The sequence below is a fragment of the Rhinatrema bivittatum genome, chromosome 1, assembly GCF_901001135.1.
Source record: "Rhinatrema bivittatum chromosome 1, aRhiBiv1.1, whole genome shotgun sequence".
Taxonomy (NCBI): domain Eukaryota; kingdom Metazoa; phylum Chordata; class Amphibia; order Gymnophiona; family Rhinatrematidae; genus Rhinatrema; species Rhinatrema bivittatum.
Window position 1 is genome coordinate 546,324,679 of NC_042615.1, and position 12,217 is coordinate 546,336,895.

Here is a 12,217-nt window from a genome sequence, read left to right on the forward strand (position 1 = left end):
CCCTCTCCCCCCTCCCTACTTCATCATTAATACTGACTCTCTTTCCAGTTATCCCTTCACTTCTCCCAACCATTGTCTTTCACTCATTCACTTACAAGTTCCCAACCCCTTCAGTCATCCCCTCTCACATTTACCACTCCTATCACTTCTCTCTCCCTCCTCACCATCTGTCCTCTAGTTTAGTTTATTTGATTGCTCACATTTCTTGAGATTGTAAATCCTCAATCTCCCTCTTTACACCACCCATCTACCGGTTTTCCCACTCTCATCCCCCTTCCCAGCCCATCTCACACTTTGCCAGCTTCTCCTGTCCTTATTCCTTCCTTAATCTAACTCCCCCTCTGATTTTCACTCACTACCATTCCACCCTCCTCTGCTCTCATTCCCTCACTATCCCAGCTCCTTCCTGGTTACCCATCCTCTCCCTTGCTCTATTTGTTTCTTTTGTCTCTTACCCCTGCACCAGTCTTCCCATTTCCCCCATCTCCTCCCTTTCCAACTCCTCTCATCTCCTGCTTAGTGCTCCAGGTCCTTCACATCATCTCTTGCCCCATATCCAGCCTTCTCTCACATCCCGCTAAAACCCCTCAGTCCATCTCACTCATATTCCCCAACCCCAAATCACATCCCCCACTTATACCACCAGTTTTGTGTCCTACCTACCCCTGTTCATATACGAGTCTCACATCCACCATTCATTCCCTCTCACTCAATTCTCAATCTCACTGCCCCTGCCTCACACCCCCAATCCCCGTTTCCATATGAGACTTCTCTGCTCATATTCCCTGTCGACCTGCACACTGGTCTGGCAGTCAATGAAACCTGGGGATAGGAATAGAGCACAGACTCTGTCTCTGTTGCTTTTGCCTCCTCCTCCTTGCAGTGCTTCCTGTCTAAGCCAGTAGTGCAACACAAGGAGGAGAAGACAGGCATCTATGGAGAGAATGAGTGCCTATGTACTCTCTACTTCTTTCCCCATCATGCAGCTATTGCTCTTCAGAAGCAGGGAGAAAAGGAGAAATAACATTTGTTTTAAATAATGACTCAAAAAATAGATCAAATGAGATAACTATGACAATGACTATATAAAGGAGGAAAAAAGGATCTCAGAATGGGAGCATCGAGATATATAACTGAATTCAAAGATGCATACTGCACTACACTGGGAAAGAAAACTCAGACTTGGTCTCTGGTCAGCGTGGCCACATTTCCAAATCTAGTGCAGCAGGTGTCTGAATTTGGTGGTCTTTCAACACGTTCAGCAAAATATAAAAAGATAAGGTTTTGTGGGTTTTCGATTTGAAAATAGAGCCAGTAGATGTTTTTATGAGCACGTAAGTTAAGAAATGAGACCGATATAAAAAAAATAAAAACAAAAATTCAAAGAGGAGAAAAAACTATTAACTAGCATATATAAGCACCACACAAACACACAGAAGCACACTTGATTTGCCAGCTGAGCTATCAAATGTATACCTTGATGCTCCCATTCCAAGGTCATTTTCCTCCTCGTTTTATACCGTAGATTACTGACAAACTGTCTCCAATAACATGATACTATTATAAAATCATCTGCAAGACACTATTGTAAAATCATCAGTCTGCAGCCCTACCACAGAGGGAAATCCAAGCGTGGCTTCAGAAGATGGAGCCGAGAGCCTCCTAAAAGATTGAGACCTGGGGGCTCTCTCTCTCTCACACCCTCAAAATTCCCCCTATGCCAACCATAGTCCCCTCTAAGCTGAGCGTGTGAGCTACTGTTTATACATTTCAGCGCATCGCTCACAGTTTTTACATGGTTAATCACAAATATCTTCCTTTGTGCTATACACAGAAAGTCAACGCTAATACTGGCGCTCGAAAATTGTTACCCACACGGAAAAAGATATTGCACGCACCTAATCACTCCTTGGAGAATGCATGGACACCCCCCCCCCCCCCAAACCCATCCAATCTCTGCGTCTCAATGCGCTTTCATACCTTCCCGGTCCCTACTGTGGGCAAAGGCTCAAAACGTTGCTTTTTCAGTGGTTAAGACAGGGCTAGAGCTGTAACCCCTTTCTTATTTATTTATTTTATAAGAAACAAAGAAAATAAAATAAGAGTTAACAAGAGAAACTGCAAATTGCTAGAAACTGGATTAGTTGTATGCAAACAACTTGCAAGAAAAACCCAGCAAACCCCTCCCTCCTTCCTTCCTTGGCAACAATAATGCATAAGAACGAATTAGAAACCATAATCTGCACATATAGTACAGACAGAGGAGGAAGCATGTGAACAACAGATCATCAAAGAAAGAGGAATGTTCCTTCTTTAGCAGTTGGAAGGGGGCAAGGAGAGACCTTCTAAGTCGGCTAATTTGTATACAGTGCCCTCTTATTATCCCCCTTTTCCTCCCCTTCCCCCCTCCCCCCCCCCCGCCTTAGCTTTGCCCTTCCCTTTTCCCCCCTCCAGCATTTCTTTCTTCTCTCCTCCACCCCCCTTTATTAGAGCCCCTCCCCCATTGATATAAAAAATTCATGTTTTCAATGCTCTTCAATTGTAAATTTTCGATTTTTTCTCTTTTGAGTGTATTTTTGGTAATATTAGTTACAGTGCATATGGGTTGCTCCCCCTCTCTGTACCTTCCCCCCTTCAGGTACTGTTCCTATATTATTTCTTCCTGTCCTCCTTTCCCTCCCTTCGCTCGTTCTTCTCTCTCTTCTCAGCTTCTCCCCTCCCCCCACCCTGGTTTTTTGTATTTTCCTCCTTCGGTTACATTGTAAACCGGCATGATGTGCCTCACGAATGTCGGTATAAAAAAGTTAATAAATAAATAAGGCTGTACTCCTCCCCATACCTGGCTTCTGCAAGAACCTTTGCACATCATAAATGTAGACAGCAATCCAGCTAATCTGAAAGAAAGGGTCATAAACAATATAGAAAACAAAAGAAATGTAAGGCTAGGATAAACAAAGTATCCACCTTAATGACAAGGTAATTATGAATAATTACCTTGAAACCCAGTACAAGGGAATCTAGGAGATCCAAGAGTTACAAATGAGCACAAACAACTAGGAAAAAGGGAAAAGGAAATATAAAAGGGAGACAAAAGAATATTATACTACCATGACAAGGTTAAGGAGCACTGTCAGCTGTTGTACGCGAATCAAGAAAAAACAGCAATTGAAAAGGCTCAAAGAAAACATACCGAATGTTATTCAGCTTCAATATAAGTTTACAGGGGTATCGAATAGTGATCTGTGCACCCAACTGTCTAGCCTCTTGACACATTACTAGAAACTTCTTCCTGCATTGTTGGATAGATCTTGTGATATCAGGATATATCCAGATCTTCTGGCCATGGTATAATTTATCCCTATTATGCAGAAAGAGTCTTAGGATTGAGTCCCAAACAGAGGAAAAAACAAAACTAACAAGTAAAGTCCCACGAAATTCCACTTGACCTTCCCTCGAAGTTCCTAAGAAAGCTGAAATGTCGGCATTCCCGGGAATCTGCAATTGAATAACTGAATGAAGTTATTTTTGAATGAAGATCTTTTAGCCAAATGATCTTCATTCAAAAATTGGAAGAAGGAACCAACAGAAGAAAATAGGATAAAGCATAAATGTTGGCAAGTTAAATGTAAGACATTGATAAGACAGGCTAAGAGAGAATTTGAAAAGAAGTTGGCTGTAGAGGCAAAAACTCACAGTAAAATCTTTTTTAAATATAACTGAAGCAGAAAGCCTGTGAGGGAGTCAGTTGGACCGTTAGATGATCGAGAGATTAAAGGGGCACTTAGAGAAGATAAGGCCATCGCGGAAAGATTAAATGATTTGTTTACTGAAGAGGATGTTGGGGAGGTACCCGTAATGGAGAAGGTTTTCATGGGTAATGATTCAGATGGACAATCAAATCACGGTGAACCTAGAAGATGTGGTAGGCCTGATTGACAAACTGAAGAGTAGTAAATCACCTGGACCGGATGGTATACACCCCAGAGTTCTGAAGGAACTAAAAAATGAAATTTCAGACCTATTAGTAAAAATTTGTAACCTATCATTAAAATCATCCATTGTACCTGAAGACTGGAGGATAGCAAATGTAACTCCAATATTTAAAAAGGGCTCCAGGGGCAATCCGGGAAACTACAGAACGGTTAGCCTGACTTCAGTGCCAGGAAAAATAGTGGAAAGTGTTCTAAACATCAAAATCACAGAATATATAGAAAGACATGGTTTAATGGAACAAAGTCAGCATGGCTTTACCCAGGGCAAGTCTTGCCTCACAAATCTGCTTCACTTTTTTGAAGGAGTTAATAAACATGTGGATAAAGGTGAACCGGTAGATGTAGTATACTTGGATTTTCAGAAGGCGTTTGACAAAGTTCCTCATGAGAGGCTTCTAGGAAAAGTAAAAAGTCATGGGATAGGTGGCGATGTCCTTTTGTGGACTGCAAACTGGCTAAAAGACAGGAAACAGAGAGTAGGATTAAATGGACAATTTTCTCAGTGGAAGGGAGTGGACAGTGGAGTGCCTCAGGGATCTGTATTAGGACCCTTACTTTTCAATATATTTATAAATGATCTGGAAAGAAATACGACGAGTGAGAATCAAATTTGCAGATGACACAAAATTGTTCAGAGTAGTTAAATCACGAGCAGATTGTGATAAATTGCAGGAAGACCTTGTGAGACTGGAAAATTGGGCATCCAAATGGCACATGAAATTTAATGTGGATAAGTGCAAGGTGATGCATATGGGGAAAAATAACCCATGCTATAATTACACAATGTTGGGTTCCATATTAGGTGCTACAACCCAAGAAAGAGATCTAGGCATCATAGTGGATAACACATTGAAATAGTCGGTTCAGTGTGCTGCGGCAGTCAAAAAAGCAAACAGAATGTTGGGAATTATTAGAAAGGGAATGGTGAATAAAACGGAAAATGTCATAATGCCTCTGTATCGCTCCATGGTGAGACCACACCTTGAATACTGTGTACAATTCTGGTCGCCGCATCTCAAAAAAGATATAATTGCGATGGAGAAGGTACAGAGAAGGGCTACCAAAATGATAAGGGGAATGGAACAGCACCCCTATGAGGAAAGACTAAAGAGGTTAGGACTTTTCAGCTTGGAGAAGAGACGGCTGAGGGGGGGATATGATAGAGATGTTTAAAATTATGAGAGATCTAGAATGGGTAGATGTGAATCGGTTATTTACTCTTTCGGCTAATAGAAAGACTAGGGGGCACTCCATGAAGTTAGCATGTGGCACATTTAAAACTAATCGGATAAAGTTCTTTTTCATTCAACGCACGATTAAACTCTGGAATTTGTTGCCAGAGGATGTGGTTAGTGCAGTTAGTATAGCTGTGTTTAAAAAAGAATTGGATAAGTTCTTGGAGGAGAAGTCCATTACCTGCTATTAAGTTCGCTTAGAGTTTAGCCACTGCCATTAGCAATGGTAACATGGAATACACTTAGCTTTTAGGTACTTGCCAGGTTCTTATGGCCTGGATTAGCCACTGTTGGAAACAGGATGCTGGGCTTGATGGACCCTTGGTCTGACCCAGTATGGCATTTTCTTATGTTCTTAATTATCAGGGTTTTCTTCCTTCTCTGTAGAGGAAAAATAAATCTTGTAAATAGGTGGGGTAGTATCAGGTGGAAATATCTAAGAGTTTTCCATATTCTCAATTTTTTTTAAATAGAAAGTTCTCCCTGAGCCAAGCTACTCTGAATAGGATTGCAGCTGAGTAACCCGAGAGTCCAAGTCATTAATCTTTAGAAGTATAAGAAATAAATAATGGATCCGTAAGTTAAATACGTTGTTAAGAACATAAGAAATTGCCATGTTGGGTCAGACCAAGGGACCATCAAGCCCAGCATCCTGTTTCCAACAAAGGCCAAACCAGGCCACAAGAACCTGGCAAGTACCAATCTAACCTTTCCTCTCCATTATTTTATTTTATTTTTTTAGGCAGTTCCAGGGCCTCTTTCATTTGTTTATTGAAATATACTTTTGTTAATTGTATTAATATGTTTAGTTGTACAGACTGTTTTTAATTATGTATGTAGCTTTTGTTTTATGCCCCTAATTACTGGGTGGCATGGGTTAAAAATGTTTAAAAATAAATATCTACAAGAACCAAACTGCCAGCTCCTTATTCCTATAGAAAACAATCTCACTGGGCACCAAGACTAATAAAAGTCTCTAAACCCTACCTGACAAAAATGCACTGCCACCCCATTCCCCTGAAAAGCAGTCAATGGCATGCTAACACATTGTTCAGTGATTTTCACCAGGAAGGGTAGATTCGAAATGTGTCGCATCTAGAGATGATTTTTTTCAGTGGGGGATCACTCTAGAGTTTTTGAGAAGAAGATCTAGAACCCTCTTGTAATGAAATATTTTCAGTTCCCATCAACCAAGGCAGCAAATCCTCCATAAACGACTTCAAAAGCTCTGCTGGAGAGGGATAATAAAAACTGTTTGCCTTACTTTCCATCAAAACATTTCTCAACTCAAGAAGCGATAGGGCAGTGAAACTATCCAGAAACTCAAGACCTCCATCCCTGTTCATCCCATACTAACTCCCCTGTCCTACATGCCAGTAGAAAAGGGGAGTTATTACAATCTGCTGCTGTCTCTACCCTGCACTTAGCAAACTCCTAGCTACCAGTATTGTAGCCTCCATTCTAAGCTTTACTTTCTCTGCAGCAATTAAATTTTATCTGCCCAGAAAGCTGCTTAATTAGTACAGTCCAATGTATCCGGAACACCACCATGCAAAGTAGCAGAATTACCTAACAACTGATGTGCTGTCCTAAAAAGCTTCCTAGTGCCCGATTCCATAATTTTGAATTATTTGTATTCTGCTTTTCAGGACTTCAAAGCAGATTATTCAGATACTGTCCCCAGTGGGCCCCTGTCCCCAGTGGGCCTTAAAAACTGTTTCTCAACCTGTAATGTTGTGGCATAATAATGATAAACTGTTGTGCACCATTTCATCTGCCAAATGAGTTTTACCTGCTGTCTCTGTAATCTACATCACGAAGAAGCCCCAGTGCGCTAAGGCAGAGAAGCTCTAAAAGTGTTATATATTATGTTAAAAGGAGCAACCCCGTCCAAGCCTAAACAGTATCATGGTCCTACTGTTGAATCAGATCTTTCACTGGCAAACTTCCTTAGCTGCTCATAAAGATATTCAGAATCAAACTTCCCCTATCAGCTTCTAGTTTGCATGGAACATGCCCTTTGCTTTGGTGTTTCTTTCCTGCTTAACCCTGGCTATGAGCAAGAAGGACTGGACTTATTCTTTGGGAGCCTGCTGGATACTTTTGATCTGGATTCCCTGTAGGTACCCAGATCAGTCCAGACTCCTGGGTCTTGCCTCCCCTCCAGCAGCAGGAGACAAGAGAAAGTTTTCTGACACTGTTGTTGTGTCTCAGTCATAATTGAAGTTAATGTTGATATAGACGTTTCAAGAGAAATTACAGCATTCCACACAGTGTCCAAAATAATAACATGAGGTTTAACCAAATTCAGCTTTGAAGCAGCGCTTACCGCACCTTCCTGACAGGATTCTGAAACCCTAAAAGGGGGACCTGCTGGTTCTTCTTGCCCAACAGGAGTAGAAGCGGAGGTACAATGGCCTAGATGACCTGCTTCAACTACTTTAATCTGCCACAACGGCAGCTGCAACAGAAAACCTGTAGGGCCACCAGACTCGGAGCCCACCTCTCCCGACAGCATCTGTCGTGGCGGCTGGCCCAGACCCAGAGCTAGGTCGTGGGATGGAGAAGTAGTCATGGGAGCCCCGGGCTAAATGATATTTGCGTGTCCAGCAGTGCTGGAGTGAGCTCGTTGCCAGCACCCGCGGCGAACCTCCCTCCCGGAGATTAAAAAAAAAAAAAAAAGATAATCAAGGTGAAAAAGCTCTCAATGGATGGCTGAGTAGAAGGCGAAGAATCCACCCGAACCCGTCCTTTCCTCTTGATATGGGGCATTAAGGAGTAGGGAAATCAAAAAGAAAGCAGAGCTTCAAAAACCCTGTTCTTCCTTCAAGAGGCCCAGAACTTTTGCATATCGATAGAAATAGCAAGAAAACCGCAACTTAGGAACTGCACATAGAACAATATCTTGTTCATAAACAAGGGGAAGGGAGTGGAAACGGGGGCTAGCATAGGCACGAAAAATGTATAAAATGTACAGCTTGAGCTTGTGGGGGGGGGGGGGTGCCTACTTTGTAAGACAGCCGTTCTTGCAAGTTCGTGAAATAAAAACTGTTTCACTAAACTTGGGTTCGCTCTCTTTCCTCCCATGAAGGATTTGTTCGTTTCTTTCACTGCCAACTTCATTTTCCCTCCCTTCCCCACATCTTTGCAGTCCCCTCGTGTCACCTTACCTCGGCTCGCTCCCAGGCCGCGGGAGCGCGGAGAAGGCTGAGGCCCCAGCACGCCGCCGCCGCCACGTCCTCCCCCTCCCGCCTGCGCGCGCTGCTCTTTGGGCCCCGCGGGGCTCCGTACGTTTCCGGGGAGCACCGCGCGGGCGGAAGCAGGCAGAGGTGGAGCTTAGGCAAGGCCGGCCGGAGCCCTCGCGCCTGGCCCGAAAGCGGCGCGCGCACCGAGGGCCCTGGCTAGCGCGCACAAGCTTGCAGCTGTCAAACTGCTCCCGCAATGGGTCCCAGAGCGTCGGACTCACACGGAGGGCCCGCAGCCGGCCTACAGCGCCGACGTAGCGCTGCCTTCTCCTCCCCTCCTCGGGGCCGCCCTCCTGTGCCGGGGCTCGGAGGGCGGGCTGCAGGGAGCTGCGCCCGCCCTCCCGCGCACTTCCTCATCCGAGTCTGGCTGAGCCCCTTCGCGCACACCTTTCTTTCCCTTCTCTTCCTGGGTTTCTTTCCTGCGGCGCGTTGAAAACAAAAACCAAACTGCTGAAGAAAAGGAAGCCCGTTCGTATTTGGAAAGGAGCTGAAGAAAAAAAAAAACCCTATAGGTCCCACCCCGTGACCCCCCACGTCCGCCAGCCCCCAAAGCAGCAAAATGTCCAAGCCACCGCCTAAACCAGCCAAGCCAGGTAAGGGAGGGGCCTCCCGCCCGCAGATCGCACGAGTCCAGTGGCAAAGGGGAGGGAGGGAGAGAGAAGGTTTTCTTTCACTGTGCTTGAATGAGGCAAAAAAAAAAAAAAAAAGGGAAGTGTCCACGAAAGCTGCAAGTGCCGCCTTTTGCCCCCCTGCAGTCCCCCTCTAGTCCGAATCGGCATCAGCTTTCAAAACAAAGGTTCTGGTTGGGCGCCTGGGGCCGGTGGCCCATGCGGGTGCCGAGCCCCGAAGGGAGGCTGTCCCGATATGCTGAATGCCCAGCCCACCCAGCGGAGGAAGGAGGGGAGAGGGCTGTCAGCCCCACAAGCTGAGGCAGAGCGGCGATCCAGGCAGAATCACGTTCAGGCTACTTTTCATTTCTCTCAGAGCGGAAGGATGCAGTTCATGCATGTACATTGTTTTTGTCTTTAGGATCTGGTGGTTTCTGATCGTACTTATTTGAAAGCAATTTGATTTGTTTTTGTTTTTTATTATAAGCTTATAATTTTCCACAAGTAAAAATGCATATGTTAGTAGCTAGTTCTTAGCCTGGCTCACAAATGATAATAACCCAATTGTGCTGCAGTTGTCGGAGTTTGCCATAGAGCGGGAATAGCTCCGAAATCATTTGAATTCGCCATGAAACTGGCGTGATGCATCACTTCTCTTCATCAGCTTTAATGACATCCCTGGCATTAATATGAAAATAAGGGCTCTGTACAAACATTTTTCCCTGTAAATGCAAGGCTAGAGAAAACCAGCACAGCAAGCCCTTAAAGTTCATTTTATCTGTGACATGTTGTCTTGTGCATTAAAAAAATATATATACCTCATTAGCAAATCAACAGCACTACATTGGCCATGACTCATTGGAGCAAAGGGAGATTGTTAATTTACGCTTGGTATACTGCTTTTTTCTTACAAATAGTGACTTACATTAATTGCATCTACTCCAATGAGAATGGAAACACAGTAATATTTTGGAGCAGTAACCAGTGCACCACTTAAGTTTACAAAGGACTGTGACAGAGTTTCCTTTCCTGTTCTTGGAAAAAGTGTTGTGAACCTGGTAGTCAAGTTTACCTTGAGGAAAGTCATGGGATTTCTGTGAGTGGTTTAAAGGTCCTGACACTATCTCCTGTAAAGTTATTGAGTACTCCAGCTGGTAAATGGCAGTGTGTTGTCACATTTATTTTGTATCTGTCTGTGGTAAACAATTAGCTAGTTTTATGGTGGCTTTACTCAGTGGTGTAAGATTTGTGGTGAGAGATTTTTACGCTGTGGACTCCAGTCTCCTGCCCCCTGTTCCTCTCCCTTGCTGCTGCTGCTGCTGCCTTCCTTCCTTTGGTAGCAGATGATGCTGGGTGTGTCTGAGGCCTGAGCTAACATGTAAGTTGCCTTAAGAATGTTGAGGTGAGGAAGGTGGCAGCAGTCGATCACAAGAAGAAGCTGGAGTTTTGCACCCCCTTCTGGGGAAGCTGCTCCAGTCGCCCTGTCCTTCCTTCGCTGCCATCTGCAGTTTGGCCAGTGATGGCTGGGATGTAGTGCAATGCCACTATTAGTGGCTTATGTCATCCTAAGGACTCTTGTCAGCAGCAGGGACACTAATGAGGAAGTTGCCAACTACCCTTTTCAGAACCAGGGGACAGGCATTCATTTACGCATTTATCATCCTGTTTGTGATCATACCTCTGTGAAACTTGTGGTAAAGCTTTTTAAAGAACTGGCTTTTCTGTGTCTTTCTGAACTTCTTGCGTATTTGTGCCATCACTGCCCATGTGTTGGCTTGTTCAAATCTCTATGCTGAGAATAAGAAAATGGCAAGCCAGCTACATGGGAAGTTAAAAGGAGGTGAAGGGTGAAAAGAGAGTGGTCTCCAAGTAGATCTAAAAAAAAAAAGGACGTGCATGATCTCAATCTGTGCCTTATTACTTAAGGTAGGAATGGGCAAACTTTTTTTGTGCTGGGGCCACATTACAAATTCTTGAGTGCAAGATCTTGCTGCAGGCATTTCAGTATCCAGCAGACTAATAAGCGCCATCATTTTTAGCACTCGAGGAGCCCCTTCAATCATGGATTCCAGCTTCTATCAAAATCAGAAAAACCTTCAACCCAACAGGTACAAGATATTTTCCCAGCTAGCAGACTACCTCACCTCTGTCACAAATGTAGAACACAGACCCTCACCAAATAAAAATATAGGCCATAAAGTATAAAGCCAGATTCATATGCAGTGTAATAATGCAAAAACAGAAATATTACCATTCCTCATAAAACAAAATCAAATATAAAGCAATCATAAGAGTGAGTAAACCGTACTAATAAAAGTAATATTTCAAAAGAAATGACAAATAGAACCCCACCTAATAGTTAAGATGAATAAGGATAAAAAAAACTTTTAACATTTCCCCCAAATCAATCAAATATTTCAAAACAGCAGGTATATCAAACACCCAATAATTAAAACTAATAAGAATTTTAAAAAATTCCCCCTCCTCCATACCTGGAAACTTTTCATTTCCAATCGTTCTGAGATTGTAGACTGGATTAGTAAAGGGAAGGAGAGGAGGTTACACACAATCTTCCTCCTTTCTCTCTCTTATAGCCACATGTTTATTCACATACAAACGCTCATGCACTCTTCTACCCTCTCTTCAACTTCCTTCCTCCCTCCCTCTCCTTTCTTTATCACTCACCCTCTATCACTCACCCCCATCCCTCTCCTTTATCATTCACCCTCCCACTCAATCCCCTTCCCTTTCATCTATCACTCATCCCCTCACTTCCACTCACCCTTTTTTCTTGCTTCATTCTCATCCTTCCCTCTGTCACTCACCCCTCAGTCACATTCCCTCTCTTCCATACACTCTATTTCCCTCCCTTCCTCTCCTTCCCTCTCACTCTTCCTCTCATTCATTCTCTTGTCTCACTTCCCAGTTAATCTCCTTCCCTCTGCTGCCACTCACCCTCATTTGTCATTCTCACCCCTTCCCATTCAGGTCTTGCCCCTCCCACTCATCTTTCCTGACACTCTTCACCTCACTCATTCATGTTCCTTCCATTTGTCGTTTCTATTTTCACCCCTTTCCCTTCCTTCCCTCTCTCCCCTTCCCATGTTTCACTCAGCTCCTTTTTCATTCTCTTACCC

At 43.8% G+C, this 12,217-nt stretch overlaps 2 protein-coding genes across 8 annotated transcripts in view; one reads left to right on the plus strand and one right to left on the minus strand.

Moving 5' to 3' along the window:
• NMRK1 (nicotinamide riboside kinase 1) overlaps window positions 1-8,821 on the minus strand; it is a 102,978-nt gene extending 94,157 nt beyond the window's left edge. For 3 of the 6 annotated variants that reach the window (XR_003858652.1, XR_003858651.1, XM_029616089.1), the window contains exon 1: window positions 8,398-8,530. The gene's annotated coding sequence lies outside the window, so the exon portion shown is untranslated. Of the gene's footprint in view, window positions 1-2,839; window positions 2,895-5,488; window positions 5,549-8,397; window positions 8,531-8,693 lie in introns of those variants that run through there. The other 3 variants (XM_029616098.1, XM_029616108.1, XM_029616119.1) reach the window with 3 other exon arrangements.
• A 110-nt stretch (window positions 8,822-8,931) lies between these two features.
• The window catches only part of OSTF1 (osteoclast stimulating factor 1), a 118,666-nt gene continuing 115,380 nt past the window's right edge, over window positions 8,932-12,217 (plus strand). For both annotated transcript variants that reach the window (XM_029616140.1, XM_029616149.1), the window contains exon 1: window positions 8,932-9,065. In XM_029616140.1, the coding sequence (XP_029472000.1) occupies window positions 9,032-9,065 (34 nt within the window). In that variant the 5' untranslated portion in view covers window positions 8,932-9,031. The remainder of the gene's footprint in view (window positions 9,066-12,217) is intronic.